At 39.3% G+C, this 21,084-nt stretch overlaps 1 protein-coding gene across 2 annotated transcripts; it reads right to left on the reverse strand.

Moving 5' to 3' along the window:
* Nucleotides 1–741: 741 nt before the first annotated feature.
* Nucleotides 742–19,857, reverse strand: LOC139119475 (uncharacterized). Of its 2 annotated transcripts, none has more exons than XM_070683313.1 (6): nucleotides 19,717–19,857; nucleotides 9,057–9,160; nucleotides 6,170–6,310; nucleotides 5,492–5,704; nucleotides 4,695–4,938; nucleotides 742–3,774 (listed from the first exon to the last, which is right to left on the reverse strand). In XM_070683313.1, exons 2-6 carry the CDS (start codon nucleotides 9,081–9,083, stop codon nucleotides 1,466–1,468), a joined length of 2,934 nt encoding a protein of 977 aa, XP_070539414.1. In that variant the 5' UTR covers nucleotides 9,084–9,160; nucleotides 19,717–19,857; the 3' UTR covers nucleotides 742–1,465. The 2 variants fall into 2 exon arrangements, with proteins under 2 accessions (XP_070539414.1, XP_070539416.1); XM_070683315.1 differs by lacking the exon at nucleotides 19,717–19,857 and adding an exon at nucleotides 17,306–17,442 and having other exon boundaries at nucleotides 9,057–9,164.
* Between the last annotated feature and the right edge of the window lie 1,227 nt (nucleotides 19,858–21,084).

A 21,084-nucleotide genomic window follows, 5' to 3' on the forward strand; every position in this document is an offset into this window, starting at 1 on the left:
TTAAGTTGTCCAGATGTTGACATACTTTATTTCAGTCACAAGCAAGGTACATAGCATAATGATGGCAAAATCCAAATCTGGTTAGATTTTGCTGGGTGTACGTGGCCCGCATAGTTAATAGTCATGTTCATAATAAAACTTGAGCAATTGCCCATACCTCAAGAGTTACTCTTCCATACTCAGCAGACACTCAAACTAGTTTATGATCTTACTATGCTGAAGGTTACAAATTTTGGGTGACCTTGAATGACCTTTCATCTTCTTTCCTGTACCAGTGTATCTCAGAAACAACAGATACAGCAGTGGTATTCAAGTTAACGATTGATTTTTTCACCTCATTTATTATGTGCATACATAATCCTAAGCCAAACAATGGAGCTTGGGCTTTGGCTTCCGTAGGAGATTGACTAATATGGAACCAAATTGTTTTCCAAAATTTGGGGATGACTTGATGATCTTTGACCTACTTTCAAGTATGTCACCAACTCCATACCTGTTGTGTAGATAATGAAGAACTTATGATACTCTGCCCATTACAGGTGTGCGTTAAACATAAGCATCCCGGCAAAAGTTTTGAAACCCGATCATCACAGCTCTACAGGAATATTTTGATTTCCGATTGATCAAGGTGATCTTACATTTTGATTTTGCATCAGTATTTATTTATGATCTTACCATATTGAAACAACCAAATGATCTTACCATATTGAAACAACCAAATAAAGCACATAAAAACCAAGATTGTTAAAAAACGATATGTCCACATTGGACTATTTATTGAAAAAAATTCTAGACGGTTTGTTTCTGTAGTTTTGAAAAGACCGATTGTTCAACGCTATACACGATTGTTCTTAGCTAAGCTATACTCCTGTCGTCGTTGGGGGCGCACCCCTTCAGCTCACTGTGTCATAGAGGGGGTGTCAGGGTGGAGAAAGAACCTGATTGCTTTCTTCATTTACAAGTCAACTAAAGACAAATGTCCTTGAGATCATATGGTAAACAAGTTGTAGAGGTTCGAATAAATAGTTTGTAGGAGAAAATTCTTTGGTGTTGGCGCATTTCGATGGTGTAAAGCTTGGTTGGTAATGGACTCTCGATTTAACAGCCTGAAGTTCTACGTGTAAAAATTACTTGCTGTTAGATGAGAGACTGACATAAAAATAAAACAAAAAGAAAATTTAGTTAATACTTATTGAGAAGTTTTTAAATGTGAGTAAAAATAAGGTAATAAACACGTTGTAAATATTAGTTGTCTAACCACACACATCTTTCTTGTTCCTTCGTCTCCATTTTCAATTATTACTTTTACTGGGAGTTCTGTTGTCTATTGTGATTTCCAGATGTTCCTTGCCACTGATTTATCAATGCCGGATGTTCCTTGACACTTATTGGTCAATGGTAGATGTTCCTTGACACTTATTGGTCAATGGCAGATATTCCTTGTCACTGATTGGTCAATACCCTTTCAGTTTGCAAGTGATTCTCCCGGAATAGCATGATTGTCACTTTCTTCAGCGTCATTGTCTTCAGCAAAGTCCTTGATTGCGGAAACGCTGTCGTCAGCTGTGTTGTTCTCAGGATGACTATCACGTGTAACATTACCATCGCTTTGTTCTCCTTTTCCACTTGGAATATCAGCCTCGACGTGGTGAAGATCTTGTTGTTGGGTATCAAATGCTAATTCTTCTTTCTGTTGTCCATCAGCTTGACCATCGTCTCCGTTCTTCTCGTCCGTAACAGCTGTGGTCATCTCTTCGTCTGTCTGAATTCCTTCAACGGCTTTCGATTCAACCCGATTGTCCGTATTTTCTTGATGATCATCAACGTCGTTTGTTTGTTCGTCAGGTTGGTCAGTATCTTCTATTGGCTGATTGTTCTCTGATGGTTGGAAGTTTTCTGCATCAACCTCGACATTGCCATCGTTTAGTTCCCTATTGGCTTTTTCGACATTGTTATCTTCGTCCTTTACATTATATTTTGTGACACTTTCGCTGTCAACAATATCGTCCTTAGATTCTTCGGTCACTTCACCAAGACATCCATCCACTTCCTGGCTATCGGCCCCTCTGACGTCATCACTTTCGTCACCTATGTTAATATTGACGTCTGAATGTGCTTTTAAACCATTTTCATTATCTCTGTTGATATTGGTATTGTCACTTTCCATGGAGACCTCTCCCTTTTCATCATTCTCAGCGATGTTTTCGTTTATGATAACGTCCTCGTTCTTTTCAGTGTTCTCTTTGACGTTCAAATCTCCCTGAGCTTCATCGTTTTCGACTTCAAAATCACTTTCATATTCCAAATCATCGACTGTGATTTCGTTCGCTTTTTCGTCATGTTCATCTGTGTCATGGCCGACATCACCACTTACAGTGTCTTTATTCATGACTGTGTGGTTTGGATTGTCTTCATTGTCTGCTGTTTCACTTTCATTTTCCTTCGTGGCGTTTTCGTGGTCGCCAGCATTCACTGCCTTCTCGTTAAAAGTCGTTATGTCTTCACTTTGAATTCGTTCGTTTGCGATGCTTTCGTTTTGAATAGTTTTATCTCTGTCAAAATCATTATCAATATCGTTATCGATGACACCATGTTCACGTTCATTGTCATTTCCAACTTCTTCGTCCGACTTTCTGTCCTTGTCGTCGACATTCTGTACTTTTTCCGCCTCAATTTCTTTCAGAATGTGACTATTTTCTTGACTATTGTCTTCATATCTCTGTTCCCCGCTTTCGACATCTTCCGCCGTCCCTGGTGTGTCTTCCTGTGCTGCTTTCTGGTTGCCACTTCCATCATTTTCACCAGGGACACTGGTCGAACCTTCTACTGCTACGCCCTCTAGTGTCTCGCCGCCGTTAACGTTCTCATCATTACCAGTGCCTGGGGTTGCAGAAACGTTTTCTCTTTTGTTTTCAGCATTAACACCAACGTCACTTTCAACTTTATTTTCGTCATCCACATCGATAATAGATTCATTCTGATTTGCTGCACTGCCTTCATTTGCCTTGTCTTCAGTAGATTTTCCTTCCTGATCTTGCTTTGCGGGTGAATCTGTGTGCTTTTCACTCTGATCTTGGTTTGCAGGTGAATCCGTGTGCTTTTCACCCTGATCCTGCTTTGCTGGTGTATCTGTGTGTTTTTCGCCCTGATCTTGGTTTGCAGGTGTGTCTGCGTGTTTTTCACCCTGATCTTGGTTTGCTGGTGAATCCGTGTGCTTTTCATCCTGATCCTGCTTTTCTGGTGTATCTGTTTGTTTTTCGCCCTGATTTTGGTTTGCAGGTGTATCTGTGTGTTTTTCGCTCTGATCCTGCTTTGCAGGTGAATCTTTGTGCTTTTCACTCTGATTTAGGTTTGAAGGTGTATCTGTGTGTTTTTCCGATGCAGGAAAAGAAGGTTCACTTATTTCATTGTTTGTTCCACTGATTTCGGGGTTGCCAGCTTGGACATTAACACCACCGTGACCGTTGACCTGTGACCCAACGAGATTATCACCACTGATGCCTTCACTAACAACAACTTTATTGGCTTTTTGTTCTCGTAGCTTTTCAGCGAAGTAAGCATCAAGTTGCGCTTTGATGTCGGGGCTGACAGAGCCCGTACTGAGATGTGTCCCACTGTCCTCTGCGCTACTTTCACCAATGTTCATACCATTTTCATTGTCTTCAGCAAAATCTCCCTTTCCTCCTAGGGCCCTGGTGTCAAGATCGACTACTTCATCTTGCATTGATGATTTGTCCTTGCGATAGACTTCAAGAAAGGTCCGCTCCCTCTGCACTGTAAAGAAGAGAGAGAGGTGTCAGTTCTTGAGGCAAGAGACGAAGACATCATCGGCAGTAAACTGATAAAATGATACATTGCCCCCATTTACCTGTTATTCCGCATGTGAGATTCGTTGCATTGAAGAAATGTGTTGTTTAGCTAAAGGAACGAGAACAATTAACAGTGGGGAATGAGGAGGAGACTTAAGAGAAAATATTTCGTCATTTTTTTCCGCAGCATCCCACAAAGCTGGTCAAATTTTGAACCCCTGCCTCGCTATTGGCAGGAAACATGTTTGAGGCCTCAAACATGTAAACATAGAGGCACACTATGAACAGTACTGTTTCCCGCAAGAAATAGTAGCAATACCTGAGCATGGATGTTCTGGACTTCAATATGCATATGTATACAAGGGATTTGACTTTGGAATTCCACCCAAAAAAGTGTCATTTCATTATACATAGACTATGACAGTGTACAAGGCAAACTGTGAACAAATTTTACTGTGGCAAAACTAGCTATATCCGTGCATTTATTGGCCCCCGTGTGCCGAATGCACCATAGGGAGGCATAATCATCACTCTGTCAGTCTGTGATTGTGTCAGTCTATTTGCCAGTCCATCTGTCCACCTATCCTCTGTAGACCAACTTTTTGGTGCGCATAACTCAAAACTTATGAAACCAAATGTGACCAGCATAGTTCTTCTCTGAAGCTGAGCGGAATCTTAAAGGTGCAGCTAGAAACGAGTACATAATTACTCGTATGATGTGTTCATCAATTTAAAAATTTCCATTAATAATAGTTTTACTTGTCACATTATATTGAAATTGATGTGGGACTGTTATTCAATATTTGTTCAAATTAGCAAAAACGATCACATTGAACTAGACAAACAACGGTTTTCTACACCTGATTCATGAGTTACTATACCAACCTGATTTCTTAACTTGAACTTCTTCAGCTGGCGAGTTCACCGTTCTTCTGCCTGAGGTAAACTTATAGTTGTCTAAGAGGGCTCTCTTTCGCCCAACAATCAGTGGTTCCAGTCTTCTTGGAGTGTACGAAGGCTTGACGGAATTTGACGAGCTCCACCGGAGTTTGTTCGGATCAAAAGACTCCCCTTCCTCACGAGAGTAAGAGAACGGCTGCCTTCTTGTGTGATGTAAGGTTTTTAGACTCTGGTTATGGTGGGAACAAATAAATAATTGAAAAGTTATAATACAACGAAAAAAGGTCAGGACATGACACTAGGCACCCAGGACACTAGGCTTAAGTTCATACCCTAAACTACTAGCGGCAGGAAAATGTCAGGTGGTAAAGTCGGGGGGGGGGGGGGGGAGGGGTAACCGCCATTGTACCGATAGTATCATATATCGTCAGTGAAATGATTCCTTACATATAATATTTACCTCCAACCTTCCCCCTTCAGAATTTTCGAAAATCTCACCGGCTAAAAGTACGGGGAATCGAACTGTTCGTGCGCCCGCTAGCGATATAGTTAACATAAATATTCAATCCTAAACTCCCCTTTCATGCCAAACACTGAGGGCAGTAACCGACCACCTGTTGATCTATTCGAGATTTTGATGGAAGCCATTTGAATAATGCTTTAAATGCCTGAGAGAGACAAACTTCACGAATATCAACGCAGATTCGACTATATTTTTTATGGTTCGTGGTACATATTGTACGCAGCTCTAAGACTTTCTTTGAGAAAGTTGATAGACCTACCTTGTAACTCGTGTTATCGTGTACATTTCTAACAGCATTGGTGAGATCTGTAGCTGTAGCGTAAAGCTCCCTGGTGTCGTGCCGTGGAGTGCCGAATGGAGACGGAGCATGCAATACTTTGTACAATGGCACCATTTCAATCGGCCACATCTTCAGTGGTTTAGGAAATTTTGGAATGTAAAGCTCAGGCCCTCTGTCTTCCAACGCTTTTATCTGTGGCGGAGGAAAAGCGTTTTCCAGCTCAGTGTAGTTTCTACATCAGTCAATCCCAGTACAAACATTGATCTTTCCAATGCCAATAACTTAATTTGTCAATCGAATCAAAGGTAATAAATAAATGGTTGGATTGTCACGTAGAGGCCGATTATTGTAAATTAAGAAAGCACCCTCCCCCCCCGGGCATCTGTCCCGATTAAATTTGTTTCCGATCACTTCAACTTCTTTCAATTATCTCATCAAAATCTGTATTTCTAATGATACCTACAATCCCGAGCGATAGTCCGATGTATAAACGTTCTTATACAGTTGTGTACTTGCGCTGCAATAACAGCATGTATAGGTCCGAGGAACCGATGATAAATATATTCATTATGTCAAAAATGTTGACATCCTCATTATGAAAAAAACCGTTAGTCTGTGCTCTAAGTGCTGTCTGAATTCAGCAGAGAAGGTACTTACTTTGTCAACAGCTCCTCGGATTTCAACATGTTCATGGTCCTTCCAAAGTGCTTTGGCACTGCGTGTGTTCCGACCGGCAGCGATCTTTGGCAGAGAAAGTGACTCGGGGTTACTGCGTCTGGCCGGCTCGAAATAGTAGCCCTGTACGACAAAAGCAAACGCTCAAAGATAATATTAAGGATATCTTTAATCTTCATCGAAATTTGCAATATGCCGAATTATGTTTAAATTATAAATACATACCGGGTATGTATAGATATATACTTCATAGATACACACATCCGCATGTACATTACTTCATCCATCCATCCATTCATCAGTACGTACGTACATACATATTTACATACATACACATACATACATACATACATACATACATACATACATACATACATACATACATACATACATACATACATACATACATACATACATACATACATACATACATACATGCATGCATGCATGCATGCATGCATGCATGCATGCATGCATGCATACATTCATACATACATACATACATACATACATACATACATACATACATACATACATACATACATACATACATACATACATACATACATACATACATACATACATACATACATACAGACATACATACTGACAGACAGACAGACAGACAGACAGACAGACAGACAGACAGACAGACTGACTGACAGACAGAGAGACAGACAGACAGACAGACAGACAGACAGACAGACAGACAGACAGACAGACAGACAGACAGTCATACGTCAGTCAGTCAGTCAGTCAGTCATGCATATTAAGGCGACAGACCCTACACTCATTAGCATTTTAACCAATAATATATTTCAGAATTACGCAATAACATGTGCCAGTATACAGCCAGTGAGATTGAAAACGTAATTACGATCGCTATCCCGCACTTGTTAAAATTTAGAAAGCGATAAAAAAAACGGAAAGCAATTAGAGATATATTGTTAGGTCTCTAAGGAACTGGGACATCAATGCGACTTTCATCAGTTATGTAACTGTTCAACTACAACTGTAAACAACACTGTACATTGCCTCTGAAGAGAACCTTCACTTTCGCGACATTATAATATCTTCATTGCGAACAATCCAAGAGTAATTCCTGAACACTTGCAGAGATAGAGAACAGTGTAGTTTGGACCATATGAATCGGTTCACTTTGATTCTTGTAATGTGTTATGCCAATATAACACTACCTATCCCGTCTCAACTCCCGCGAAGGGTAGACCACAAGATGATGTTGACCAGTTTACGATATGTAGGAGTGATAATTAACGTTAAAGCTTACATGTCCGTGATCAAATCAAGATTGAGTAGTATGAGCGCCTCCCCAGCGAAAGTGGTTGTTTTGTAAATGATGCGGTCTTGGAGGAATTGTAAGTGGATCTTTGGTCCAATAATCCTGCACAATATGATTGTAATTACTAACAAGGAATTTAGTTTCTTGGCAAATATAGTGCCATCTATTCCCTCTTGGCATAATAAAACATGCACGTTACCGAAAAATGCATATGTATGTATTCAAATGAGTAGTGTCAAGATAGATGTCAGGCAAGATAGGTGGCACAACATCGAGGTTTTGATGAACTTCGACTTTTGCTTGTTTTTCCAAGTTCGTCCTAATTTCTCCAAGTGGATGATGCTTTTTGTCCCTGTTCTTCAAATCTCGAGACTTTATGTCATATAGCCCTGAATAATTGGACCAAAATACCACTAAAAGACGTGAGGAAAATTGCTTTCTTCGGCGTACATGGTGAAGAATATTACCAACGAGGAAAAATATCAAACACGTTGAATATTTTGCTGAATGGCACAAAGGAAAGCTCACGCAGATAGCCTCTATACTAGGGTAAATTAGTCGAGGAAAAACCTCGAATGAAATTTTGCTCAGTTAGTTTCAATCGTGTGTAGGGGGCTTAAGTTTCACTGCTGCCGAAGACATCACAAACAACCAAAAAATTGTCATAGTACACATCCACTGTGGAAAATAAGTACAGTTACAGTTTTTTATTAATTTTTTGTTGATAACCTGTCCCGTAATTCCCTTTTCAATAACCTTTGAGCTCAAATTTATTGATCAAGTGTTTTTAAACAAAAAGACTTTATTTCATGTTCAAGGTCACTCGGACAGGTTCTAACTTAGTTATATCGCGAAAATAACACGTTTATATTCCCGTCAGGACGTCCAACCTATCAGATCGATATATTTTCAATCTACTGGTGTAATAATAATGGTATTCTAAATTCTGCAACGTAACTAACAACAGTGTAAAGTCACCAAGACTAGCTGTCGGGTTTCTTGACATTGTCCGACGACTGAATAAAAGACTCATTAAAACCTCACTCCATACATTCCGCGATTGCAGTGGACACGTAGACAGCTCAGGGATGCTTTGCATTCCACGATTGCAGTAAGGTAGATAGCCCTTAGGGCTTTACATTCTCGATGCCGAAACGACTCATTTATCAATAGGTGATCTGTATGTGCACGTGAGTGGCTCAGTTCATTCTTATTGATAACATTTAGATCTATCACTTTAAATACAAACTGTCATTTAATATACAATATCTTGAATTACGATTGAATGGAAAATGTCTGATTTCATTCAACGGAGTGTTATGCTACACGACTTTACTGTTCTGCATGAACCCAGCATTTGTTTAAATTTGTGTGTATCGGTAGTATTCTACGAAAGGTCAGGGTAAGACGCTAAATCTCATTCTTTATAGAACATACAGAGCTACATCGAGAGCAAATATCGTGTCAGTGTAGACACAATTTATACACACATCATACACAACTATATATATTACAATACATTTCCAGACGGATTTGGAAATGAAGATTACTGTACAATAGATGTCTTACCCGGTTGATGTAGAACTCTTCTGCCATATCCAGGCTACGAAGTCGTAGAATTTAACTTCAAGTATCTCTGTTATCTATGATCACATCACTTGAATATCTTGTAACTACCTGTAACCAAGAAGAAATCTTTAATGCTGTTCTCTCTCTCTCTCTGACATTTGGGGCGGTGCGCAATTTATTTACCGTACGCGTGATGATGTGTCTTTGCTTTCATAATGGTTATAACGAAGACAATTATGACGACGACGACAGATGCTACCCTCTTTACAAAATCGTGGTAACATTTGATACCCCAGCAGACGCCAGCAGACGGGAAAATGAAATAGACGATGATTAGTTGTACATTAACGCTTTGATGATGTTTGCAGTATTTTCAAGACCCAGCATATATTTATTTAAAAAACCGACTCGTAAAATTGAACAAAGGTGTCTATTGCGACGTTTGATTTCCGGAGATTTAATTCCACGCTGTATCTACAGCAGTGACATGTTTTGCATACACTATCACGCTGAATAGCAACTTGCAGACTTGAACGTCGATAATGGACGGCATCGACAACGAGTTCAAGTCCATTTCTAAACGTGGATGAATATAAGCTTTTCTGCATCCATGTTGATCTGAAAATTGACGCATTTTCCATCGATGTAGACAGCGTATTTTCCATCTCTTTGTTGTATCAGACAGCCAGATGTATGTCAGTCTGACATCGATAGCAGTCTACACACACACATCGACAAAGCAAACAAATTTGAATGATATTGCACTAACCTATTCAAGGGTTAGACGCAAGACATGAATCTACAACGTGATCGATGTTTGCTAAAAAATTTTCACTTTCACTCAGAATTTCAAAATAAATCACCCAAGAGACGTAAAAGTGAACGACTTTCTCGTTCAAATAAATTTACAAAACACCAGTCTGTGTGTCTGTTTTTCTCAATTTGAGATGGATTGACTTTTCTGCATTCTGTGTTGTGTTTTTAAATCTCCACCGACTCAAACACATTTCTCATTTCCATCCGAATAAACCCCGTCGATTGAACACATTGATCAATCAGTTTAAGTTACACAAGCCAAGGGACATTCCCTCCATAGGCACTGTGGCTCAGGTAACAACTAAGAATTCAAATTGTTGAAAAAATTCGAAATTGTCACTGGAATAAGGTCTTTTGATTAGTTGGATAATTTTGAAAATCACGTGACCCACTTCTGCCATTGTGAAAATAAAATAAAAATAAAACAGACCCATGAACCCCCTAGGACGTCATTTGCAATTTTGGAATTTAAAATGACCCCTGAACTGTGCCAGTCCGGCCCCGGCCATAATAACTGAATGCTCCCTTATCTGTCTGTATTTTAAAATGTTGAGGCAGGACAAGAGTTTACCCGGTATTATCGTACGAATAACAGGCAGTCATGTCCATGTATGTTGTGTGTAGTTACTCAGGATTATTGACGAAATTCAAAAAAATTCCCAATTTCTTGTCAATCCTTGATAAAACAATCCGTGTCGTCCAGAGTCGAGACACTATGTCATCTGCATGATTATATGTCTAGATTTAATTCCAAATCTGGTAGGACCACGAGAGAAGGACAACGACCTCGGTTAGCATATGTTGCACTCTTTGATACATCTAGCAACAGAAACACGTATGCGTTTTAAACTGGTCGTAAAAAGGCTTTGATTTAAACTTAAGTACCGGTAACCTTTCCTGACGAATGTAAAGAGTTTCGCCCTTTATACTAGGTTTCTGTCAGTAGTCGTTGTTTTTTCAGCATTGCACTTCGATTTCTGTGGTTTTAGAGTCCATTTCAAGAAGAAACCAAAATCAGTTTTACAATTTGTTATACAGCTGTGTACTTAGCACTTCCATTACATTAGAAGACATCCATATTGTTACGTGCAGAGATAACGAACAAAAGGGTGAACTCAGCAGTTAACGTTTAAACAAAATTTATTACGAAAAAAAACTAATTGCTAAGTCAGGGATAGAGTACAAGCTTTAAAAGTGTACAGACTACTTATCTCAGCTGGGACGGCAAAGCTCCAGTCTCAGAGTTGTAACAGTCAGTTGAATGAATGAACAGTCCTTGCAGGCTTGCAGCTGCACAAAGTCCACAGTATAAATCCAGCGTTGACAGTGAAGGTCTTGAAAAGTCTTGAGAATGACTACTGCTGGAGTTTAGTAACACACAAGAGACACGATCCCAAAAGTCTGACTGGAAGCTGAGCACGTCCCTTTTATAAAGGCATATAAGAACAATCTAGAACTTTTATTGACATGCTAATTACTGTTCTAAAATTATCTCCCTTACACAACTAATCAACTTTCCAGAACATTCCAAACATGACTAATTGAATTCAAGGTTGTGAGGTCATCAAGGGCAGTGACCTTGAGAATGTTCTAGACTAATTGAACTCAGGTCATGATGAGTGTGGGGGAAATGACCTACATAACACACCCCTCTTCAAAAAAAGAAAATTTTTCAAAGAAAAATCTTTCTTTTACAAATGTAATCTTGAAAAGGATTTAAGTACTCAAATTTTGTTTTACTCTAAAGTAAAATTTCTTGAAAGTGAACAACAATAAACTCTAAATACGAGAGAGACAGTCTGCAATTAAATTGTCTCTGCCTTTGATATGTCTAATGTCAAGATTAAACTCCTGTAACATTAAACTCCATCTTAGCAATCTCTGATTTTTGCCTTTAAATTTCTGCAGAAAAACAAGAGGGTTGTGATCAATTAAACCACTATTGGCTGATTTGAAGAAGTAACATAAACTTCAAAATGCTGTAAAGCTAATATCAAAGATAAACACTCTTTTTCAATTGTAGAGTAGTTTCTCTGAGATTTGCTAAATTTGCAAAATTTGTTAAAATAGCAAACAAGATGATCTGTCCCATGACTATCCTCTTGCAATTTGGTATTGGAAAACTCGAAATGGCACTGAACTTGGCATAAAGTATGCATGGCAAAGTCCGGTTATTTTATTGAGTTCGATAAAGTCATTGTTCGGCAAATACTTGGCTTCCTCCTGGAGATATTCCGCTTTCGCAGGATTCAGTCCGTCTGGATGTTGTTCCACTGGATTACTGTCGCAGACATCTTCGTGTGATAGATGATGTTTGTCCTCGTTGAAATATCTTGGAACAAATGTTCATGGATTGGTTCTTTCAGCTGTTGTTGTTGTTCTGGCTGGAGGTGTGCCAACTTTGTAGACTCCAGCTTCTCCAGGATTTCTGAGTTCTGAAGCTTGACCGAGCCCAGCTTTGAGTTTAGAGTATTTTCACTCAAGTCAGTTTCAGTATCACTATCTTCATAATGGCCAGAACTGACGGTACTGACAGGCTGAGTTATAGTAGGATTATCCCTATCCAAATATGGCTTAAGCATATTTATGTGACATAGCTGTTTTGTTTTCGCCTGTCAGGTGTTATTATGATGTAATTTAAATCACTCAATTTCTTATCAATTAGATATGGCCCAAAGTAACGAGCATGGAGTGGTTTGCCAGGAATTGGAAGTAGAACAAGAACTTTTGACCTGGTTCAAACTTCCGTTTTGAGGTGTTTTATCGTATTTGGTTTCATTGACTGCTGAGATGACTCAAGATTTTCTCTGGCTAATTCACATGCTTTAGAGAGTTTTGTACGAAAATCTGACACATATTGCAAAATATTCAGACAATCATCATCGTCTGATAGGAATTTCTCTTTAACGAGCTTAAGTGGGCCACGGACTGTATGTCCAAATACAAGCTCAAATGGGCTAAAACAAGAGACTCTTGAATTGACGCTCTAACAGCAAAGAGCAAATAATGAATTCCTTCATCCCACTGCTTCTCTGTGTCAAAACAGTAGGTCCTAATCATGTTTTTCAAAGTTTGATGAAATCGCTCAAGAGCACCCTGACTTTCTGGATGATAGGCGGATGACCTATATTGTTTAATGCCTAGCTGATCCATTACTTGTTGAAAAATTCCAGACATAAAGTTGGAGCCTTGATCGGACTGGACACATTTAGGGAGGCCAAATAAAGTGAAAAATTTGACTAAAGCTCTCACTATAGTCTTTGTCTTTATTTTTCTCAGTGGTATGGCTTCTGGGAACCGAGTTGATGTACACATAATTGTCAGCATGTACTCATTTCCTGATCTTGTTTTTGGTAGGGGCCCAACACAGTCTATTAGTATCCTACTAAATGGTTCTTGAAATGCAGGAATTGGCTGTAAAGGGCCTTTGGAATGGTCTGATTTGGCTTTCCTACCATTTGACATGTGTGACAGGTTTTACAGAAATGTGCTACATCCTGCCTGAGATTAGGCCAATAAAAGTGACTGAGAATTTTGTGATAAGTTTTCCTTACTCCCAAATGACCAGCCCAGGGGGTTTCATGGGCTAGGCGCAATATTTCAGCACGATAGGGCTTTGGAACAACAATTTGATGTTTTATAGCCCAATCGTCATCAACCAAGACATCTGGAGGTCTCCATTTACGCATGAGAATACCAGATTTTGTATAATAGGAAACAGAGCTATCTGAAGTTTTACCTTCATCATCTACCCTGTCAAACAAAGACAAAATATCTGGGTCTTTGTGTTGTTCTGCAATGAGATTTGATCTAGAAAATGTCTGACTTTGGTCAGCAGAAGTTTTACTGGAAGTTTCAAATCCACGAGGGATAACGGAATGATCCGTGTCAAACACCTGACTGAGAAAGGTGTCATTTAAGTCAACATCTGTGACATTATTTTTGAGAGTATTTTGATTCTCAGAAGTTTTCTTTGACATGGCTCGAGTAATGGCACATGATGGGAAATGCGGGAATGTCTTTCCTCTATTGGCTCTGGATTTTGATCTAAACTAGGATTATCAGTCACAAGTGGATTAGTAATGACCTTGTCCCCAGCAAGGTCGTTTCCAAGAAGAAGGTGAATCCCTTCAAAAGGCAAAAAAGGCCTAATACCTAAAGTCACAGGTCCAGAAACAAAGTCCGAAGACAAATAGACATTATGGAGAGGAACAGGAATGTAGTCATTACAATCTACCCCCTTAATAAGAACTTTAGAACCTGAAAATGACTTTTCAGAAAACGGCAGGGTATCTGCCAACAAAAGAGACTGGGAAGCCCCGGTATCTCTTAAAATTTTGACAGGGGTAGCGGAAGAGAAATCACTAGAAAGTGATATAAAACCATCATGAATAAATGGTTCGAAAATACCCATAATGCTATCTTGAGAAGAATTGACCTTGACCTCATTAATTGGGGATAAGAGGGGTTTAACCTCAGAAAATGTGTTGCACACATTATTAGACTCTAATTGAGTTGATGAAGAAATAAAGCCGGTTGGCTTAGATCCACTTTGACCACTTTGACCTTCACGTTTTCTTTTCAATTTGAAACACTCTGACATTAAATGGCCGTCTTTCTTACAATAATTACAAGAAAGTGTACCAAACTGTTTGTCAGAAGGAGATTGAGACTTGGGATCTGATGATGTGGGAGTGTTACTTGAACTCTGTGAACTGTTGTCATTTGATTTTCTACTGTCCTTTGAAAAATTCTTGGATGAAAAGGAGGAGTTAAATTTACCTGCATTGTTTCTGTATGAAAAGGACTGGGATGGTTTGCTGAGAAATGAAGATTTGTGGGTCAATGAATAATCATCGGCCAAACGTGCAGCAACCTCAATGTATCTGCTTTTGTTCATTGATAAACGTCTTGATGTCACTCCGGATGCACCTTTTAAATTCCTCAATCAAAACAAGCTGTCGTAATTTGTCATAATTCTGACTGACCTTTTCCGAAGAACACCAACGATCAAACAGTTGTTCTTTTGTTCGAGCAAATTCAACATAAGTTTGATCCTTCACCTTCTCACAATCCCTAAATTTCTGACGGTAAGCTTCAGGCACCAACTCATAGCCCTTGAGAATTAATTCCTTCACAGAATCATAATTTGAAGCCTGCTCTACTGACAACTGAATGTAAATTTCTCTGGCTTTACCCACCAAAGCACTCTGCAAAAGCATAGACCAGGACTCCTTAGGCAATTCAGACTCTGAGCAATTTTCTCAAAATGAAGGAAATATTTATCAACATCCTTTTCTTGGAAAGGGGAACTAACCTGAAATGCTTAGTGATGTCAAACTTGTCTGAAGGGAAGATTTTCCTGATTGTCCAAGCTCTAAACGTCTCATTTCTAACTGTAGTCGATGTTCTTCCAATTCTCTCTCCTTTTCTCTCTGTCTTTCTTCCATTTGTAATTCTTTGTCTTTCATTTGTAATTCTTTGTCTTTCATTTGTAATTTTTCCTGCCTTTCCCTTTCTTCCATTTGCAATTTTCCTTTTCTAATTCCAATTTCTTAAGCTCCAAATCTGCCTGTATTTCTAATTCTAATTTTTTGAGTTCGAAGGAAGACTCAGGCTCATAATCTTTTAAGGCAGACTCCTCAAAATGGCCAGAATTAACTAAATGTTTTGCAATCTTGAACTGAATTTCTCGCTTGCGCATAGATCTTTTGACATCTACTTTAAGGAAATTTGCCAGTGCTATGAGGTTGTCTTTTCTGAGGGAATTAAATGTGTCCTGATCAAGGTCATCCATAAATTCGTCTGGCTTGAATTCCGCCATGATTGAATTTCGCTGAGTTCACAGTATACAGTAGTTTTGAAAAGGCTGTCAAAATGTTGTCAAACGGCTCAAAATATTCGTCTCCCGGACGAGCCCCCAATTTGTTACGTGCAGAGAAAACGAACAAAAGGGTGAACTCAGCAGTTAACGTTTAAACAAAATTTATTACGAAAAAAAACTAATTGCTAAGTCAGGGATAGAGTACAAGCTTTAAAAGTGTACAGACTACTTATCTCAGCTGGGACGGCAAAGCTCCAGTCTCAGAGTTGTAACAGTCAGTTGAATGAATGAACAGTCCTTGCAGGCTTGCAGCTGCACAAAGTCCACAGTATAAATCCAGCGTTGACAGTGAAGGTCTTGAAAAGTCTTGAGAATGACTACTGCTGGAGTTTATAGTAACACACAAGAGACACGATCCCAAAAGTCTGACTGGAAGCTGAGCGCGTCCCTTTTATAAAGGCATATAAGAACAATCTAGAACTTTTATTGACATGCTAATTACTGTTCTAAAATTATCTCCCTTACACAACTAATCAACTTTCCAGAACATTCCAAACATGACTAATTGAATTCAAGGTTGTGAGGTCATCAAGGGCAGTGACCTTGAGAATGTTCTAGACTAATTGAACTCAGGTCATGATGAGTGTGGGGAAATGGACCTACATAACAATATATAATGTCGATCATGGTGTTCATTATAATCACGTATCAGTGGGCTGGCCACTGTGTTCAGTATACAGCTAACCCGTTTGCTGACTGTGTACAGTATACATCTAATCTGTAGGTTGGCTAGTGCAAAGTGCTACAGTAACTGTTCATATTTAATGTGGCACAATCTTATCGTGCTAGACAATCACTCCGGGTTATTGAAAACTCCATCAGATCTTCATTTTCGTAGAGTTGGATAAGACGATTATGCAGTACTATCTTGTAAATGCAAATCACACGACTAGAAGGTTACATTGCTTCTGTTATAAAGGTTATTTATGCTCAACTGTCAGTGACTTGCAGTACCTGTTAATCTTTCTCTGGTGTCGTCTTTCTCGCCAAATCTTATCAATCACATATGGTGCACTAAGAATGTAAAGTCTCTTCACGCTGTTTGGCGTTACTGAGCGCTTGTAACACAACTTGGTTGCCATCTTCAAACCATATGCCCATTACAAATGTCGACTTTAATTATTTTTCTTAACTATAATCCCATATCAGACAGTATGACTTCCCAACGGACTAAGTCAGTCAAACTCGGGATTGACCAAATGTGTACATATTTTCACCTGTTTGGCATGATATGTTACGGCAGGTTTGGTCAAAAAATATCATACTGACATTGTGTATTCAGAGACCTTCAACTATTCAAGTTTTTGTGCAATTGATGAAACATATTGAACCTGTATGCATCTCTGGCACTGACTATAGTCACCTCAACCCAAGTCTTTGAAATGTAAACACCTTTGCCACAGTTTTCGTTTTACAATTAACCAATTATTCAGTCATTATGACGATGCTGTGTGCGATATTGCCGTAGTTCTTGTGTCACTAAGAACTTGTGTTGACAATAAACGATCAGAAATAGTTCGACAGTTAAAAGATGGGTTAGTGTACTTACCCACGATGTCATGTCCCGAAGGTTTTAGTGTTTGAACGAAATGAAAGCGACAAGGTAATGGTATGTTATTTACAGATTGTACACACACTTATTTACGCTGCGATACATCTAACGGTGATGGCTATTCTAGGCTTTGTATTGTGACATACTTCACTGGTGAGGAACAAATTTCAGAGACGACCAACTGTTGTCACTTGTCCCACTATTGTTGTTGTGATATTTGCAAGTCGGTGGTGTTCAACTGAAGCCATTATGGCGTACAATAATCCATGTGTATGCCAGAGAAAGAAATCAATCATCGTCATGACAACGGCAAATCGGACCTGAATCTAACAACTGGTCGATACTATTAGATCGATGGGTGAGTTGGCGTTGCTCTAGTGCCCTTGAAAGAGTTTGTTAACAATCCTTTTTGTTCTACAGGATAGTTAATAACCTGCCAATACCTGTTGATCGTCAATTTTGTTACCATAGGTTATCCCGACATCAGCAATGTCAAGAAACCAACCAATCATATTTTCCTTGTAAATTACATGCATTTACATTTTACTATGGTCTTGATTAAGATCAAACCATGCATTTATAAATAATATAACTGACTTGATTTTCTCCAGGTAAAACAAATCAATTACTAATTCAGATATTTCACATTCTCCTTGTGTATTTCAATAGCAAACTCTCTCTTACTAATCGTGTATTGGCCACTGAGCATCTACGGTGTTTCCATGACGTAAACAGTATTCCACGAGTGTAAGGAAAGCTTCGTGATTAATGTTTTCATAAATATCCTTCTCTCTGGAGATTAGCTGTTCGATAAAGTGAATACTTGATCGGCTCAGTAATGGACAAGTAGCCATATATTCGTCACCCGTCAACTTTGCAACCGACACTATTCGGTGAGACAATGGTAGTCTAGAATACGGTAACTACAGTGAATGGGACTCTGGTGTAATTTTTCCAGCCTTTTCAGGGTTCAATGATGACAATTAGCATATTGGGCTTAACTGTAACTTTACACTGATATTGAATAACACTAATATTCCATCCACGCACAGTCGTCAAAAAGGACAGACGCTTTGCAATATCCACGATACATTAATTACATGTATGTCATCGGTCCAGTTTCTTAATAAGTGATTGGAATTAAAGATATTTGCCTAAATTCACTTTGCATATCTTTCCAAACCAAGATGATCGAGACAGACGATTTACATATTTATTAAAGAGGAGAGAGCCAGTTGATTTTTATTTCATACTGTATTTGCTATGTGTCCACTATCGTTCGGCGTCTCGTAACCATGGATATTGTCCCATTGGAGAGATTTTTCATACAGGTTGCCTAGGGTCATTCATGAAGCTATTATGTGCACACAGCCGTAGACCTAAAGTTCTATGACACAACCAAGTAATCGCTTTCCTCTTTGTCGTGATAACCATTTTCCCCGCATAGAATTTAGTGTAAGCTTGTAAGCTCAAAGGCACGTTGAGAGAATGGAGGCAGCTTTAACATTGAGGCAAATTACATGTCTTTTCATGATAAGTATTCAATAAACAGACAAGTATACCCATGTATCCAAGAAAGCCATAGACATAACGAATGGACGCTTATTCAGCAGCAACTAACTAGCAATCGGAGTCGGTTCAATCCTACATGGGGTGGTGTGGTGAAAACCAGTGCGTCTTACTCTTGACTATTTCATTTCATTTGTCACCAATTGAAGCCGATAGTGAAAGATATCTATATTCTCCTCTCTGTTAGGTTTGTAAATCGTGCTCTGGGCTAAATGATTGTACGCCGATTACAGTGAACGCCGGTCACAGTGGGCTCTACGCCCCGCTGACCTTTCGGTCGCTTGATAATGGCGTCCCTGACGACGGGAGAAGCCGACAACGAATGGAGAGGTTAAGGTCTCGTAGACGTACTGAAATTCCCCCACTACACACGGATCATTCGATATAGGTTGCTGAAGTGTGTGAATGATTTCATGGAGTTGCTGACGTAATCATATTCTTACGTGCTGTTAAAACTTATTCTCTATTTTACTTTATAATTATGAATGCCGAACCAATATACTAGTATACGCAGACCGGTCCTTGTCACAGCACAGTGTATTTGGACGGCACAGTGCCACAATACATGAAAGAAACACATTCCATTGTTATAGCGTCGATAAAATTCGCCACTGCTATAAGACACAAATTAACTCTTTGGAAACAAGGACTGACATAAATTATTACTACCCTTGGAAATCACAGCGATTTCTGTCAACACGCAAAACATGTTGAGTCAATAGAACGCTATGGCTTCACTATCTGCCAACTGTAGAGTGGTTAACCCTAACTGGTGACTTTAGTACATCCACTAATGCACAGCGTAAAAAGTTTTTTAAAAGATCTGACTTCACTCTAACCTACCTGTCATATCCAAAGTCCAATTGAACACCGCAACATGCCTACATGTTCAACGTTGTTGTTGAAGAATTCACCTGGTAGCGTTACGTGTAGAGTGCATTGGTGTGCAGTGGTAGGCACTATTGTCCCTTACGATAATCTACGGCCACTTTTTCTATAGATAAGAACTCCCCAAGTCAATATAGACTCATTGTCACATCAGCTTTGTGTTATTCATGGAGGCAGGGCCGAGTTTTACCAACACGCATTATGCTAAGTGCTATGCTTCCCATCGCAACCAAGGTTAGAGTCCAGCACGCCTCAACTATATCCTAAAATACACTGATTGACCTGAGATAGTGCTACCCACACAAGTCAAACAAAGCCTTTGTTGTAAGATAACAATGAAAAGCTTTGGTAATTTTGATGTATTTGATATTTCATGTTTTGCAGATTTTTCCTTTGTCTATTTTTTTTTCTTCGATATGACGTCACAGTCGTGATTCTGATGCAGCCTTCATGATGTAATCCCCTCTGACGAGTAATATCAATACCTACCTATACATCTCTCTCTCTCTCTCTCTCTCTCTCTCTCTCTCTCTCTCTCTCTCTCTCTCTCTCTCTCTCTCACACACAAACACACACAAACACACACACACACACATGCTTTAATCTCTGGGTCATATACTATCGAGGACTATGAGCAAACACACCGAAATTAACACTTTCTTGAAAGCAACAATACATCAATTTTTACAGACGTTGACGCACTGGGCTGACATGCCAACCATAACTATGTAACTGTGCGACCACAGTTGCTGAGGTCGCACAGTAATCTGACTACACGCCTATGTACATGCCGGGATGTCCCGGGTTAAACGTGAATAATTACCCGATAAAACGCTTTAACATTGAGTCAGCGACCTGTCACTAAAAGCCACTGTTTACTTTTGAATAGCCAGATAAAAATATCAACGATACCTTTTATCAACAAATTCTGTTGACCCATTTCTACGCCATTAAAATGTTCAACTGTTTCCAGTGTGAACCTTTGTTCCTGAACAGGCATACTGATTTACATATCACAGTTACCGCGTCAGGGACAGCTCGTCAGGGACCAGATCGCTGAAGCGCAGTGCGTGGTGCAGAATCGCAGGCAGAGAGAGAGAAAGACTGTGTGATTGCATATGCTGAAGCACACTTTCCCTTAAAACAACTAGCATATGTCGGCCCTCCTTCGTGACTTGTGTAAATGAATGTAGTTCGTATTGTAATGAGTGGAACTGACACTTGATGCCATAATACCCTTTGAATGTAAGCTTTGGTGTATTTTCCAGATATTTTTGTTCTGTTACTGAGTCAGTCACACTAAAAAGGGGAAATTTACT

Source organism: Ptychodera flava, chromosome 19, assembly GCF_041260155.1.
Source record: "Ptychodera flava strain L36383 chromosome 19, AS_Pfla_20210202, whole genome shotgun sequence".
Lineage (NCBI taxonomy): Eukaryota > Metazoa > Hemichordata > Enteropneusta > Ptychoderidae > Ptychodera > Ptychodera flava.

Bases quoted from the DNA above. Each gene is read 5' to 3' on its own strand.
- LOC139119475 (XM_070683313.1), bottom strand. From the start codon at position 9,083: ATGGCAGAAGAGTTCTACATCAACCGG. The intron at 6,311-9,056 runs GTAAGACATCTA...TTTGTCGTACAG, and splicing joins AAGAGTTCTACATCAACCGG to GGCTACTATTTCGAGCCGGC. The intron at 4,939-5,491 runs GTAGGTCTATCA...CACCATAACCAG, and splicing joins ACGATAACACGAGTTACAAG to AGTCTAAAAACCTTACATCA.